Raw genomic sequence first — 657 nt, forward strand, 5'->3', positions numbered from 1 at the left:
AAAAAAAGACAAGTCCACATCCTTAATCTAATTCAGATCCAGGTTTTAATCCAGCTACATTTAATCCAGTTTCAATTATAAAACAATGCACTTACCGTATTTTCTGGCATATAAATCATAGTTGTTGTTGTTTTCAGATTTGTCAGTCCTGTGACTTATACACCAAATCAAATTGTATACATCTTTTTTCTTCTATATTCATAACACAGTTTTTGACTGACGCTTTAATTTTCGAAGAACTGCAACAGCGAGTCCTCCCATGCGTGCTCGCTTCACTCAGCTGGCACAGGTGGAGGAACACTGGAAAGCTAGGGGCTCCAGCCGCGATGGATGCATGGATGGTGCTGCGTCATCCAGGCGAAATTAAGCTGTTTTGACCATTAAAGTGCATTTATTAAGGAAAAGTTAAACTTAAGACACACCTTTGCTATAATGTTGAGCAAACAAATAATTGTTTTTAAGTGTTAATCTTGTTAAAGTTCGAAGAACTGCAAAAGCGAGTCCTCCCGTACGCACTCGCTTCACAGCTGGTGCAGGTGGAGGAAAACTGAAGAGCTAGCAGCTTCGGCCACAATGGATGTGTAAGTGTCACCACAATGATTGATTTATGTTTTAAACGGGTTCATATTTGTTTTCAGTAGTTAGAATATTTTGTTT

At 38.7% G+C, this 657-nt stretch overlaps 1 protein-coding gene across 1 annotated transcript in view; it reads right to left on the reverse strand.

Annotated features, from left to right (window-relative positions):
* Window positions 1–308: 308 nt before the first annotated feature.
* Window positions 309–657, reverse strand: part of LOC119412804 (rootletin) — a 5,461-nt gene continuing 5,112 nt past the window's right edge. The window contains exon 9 of the mRNA XM_037679838.1: window positions 309–368. Within this exon, the coding sequence (XP_037535766.1) occupies window positions 309–368 (60 nt within the window). The remainder of the gene's footprint in view (window positions 369–657) is intronic.

Source organism: Nematolebias whitei, chromosome 7 (assembly GCF_014905685.2).
Source record: "Nematolebias whitei isolate Nwh7 chromosome 7, NemWhi1, whole genome shotgun sequence".
Classification (NCBI taxonomy): domain Eukaryota; kingdom Metazoa; phylum Chordata; class Actinopteri; order Cyprinodontiformes; family Rivulidae; genus Nematolebias; species Nematolebias whitei.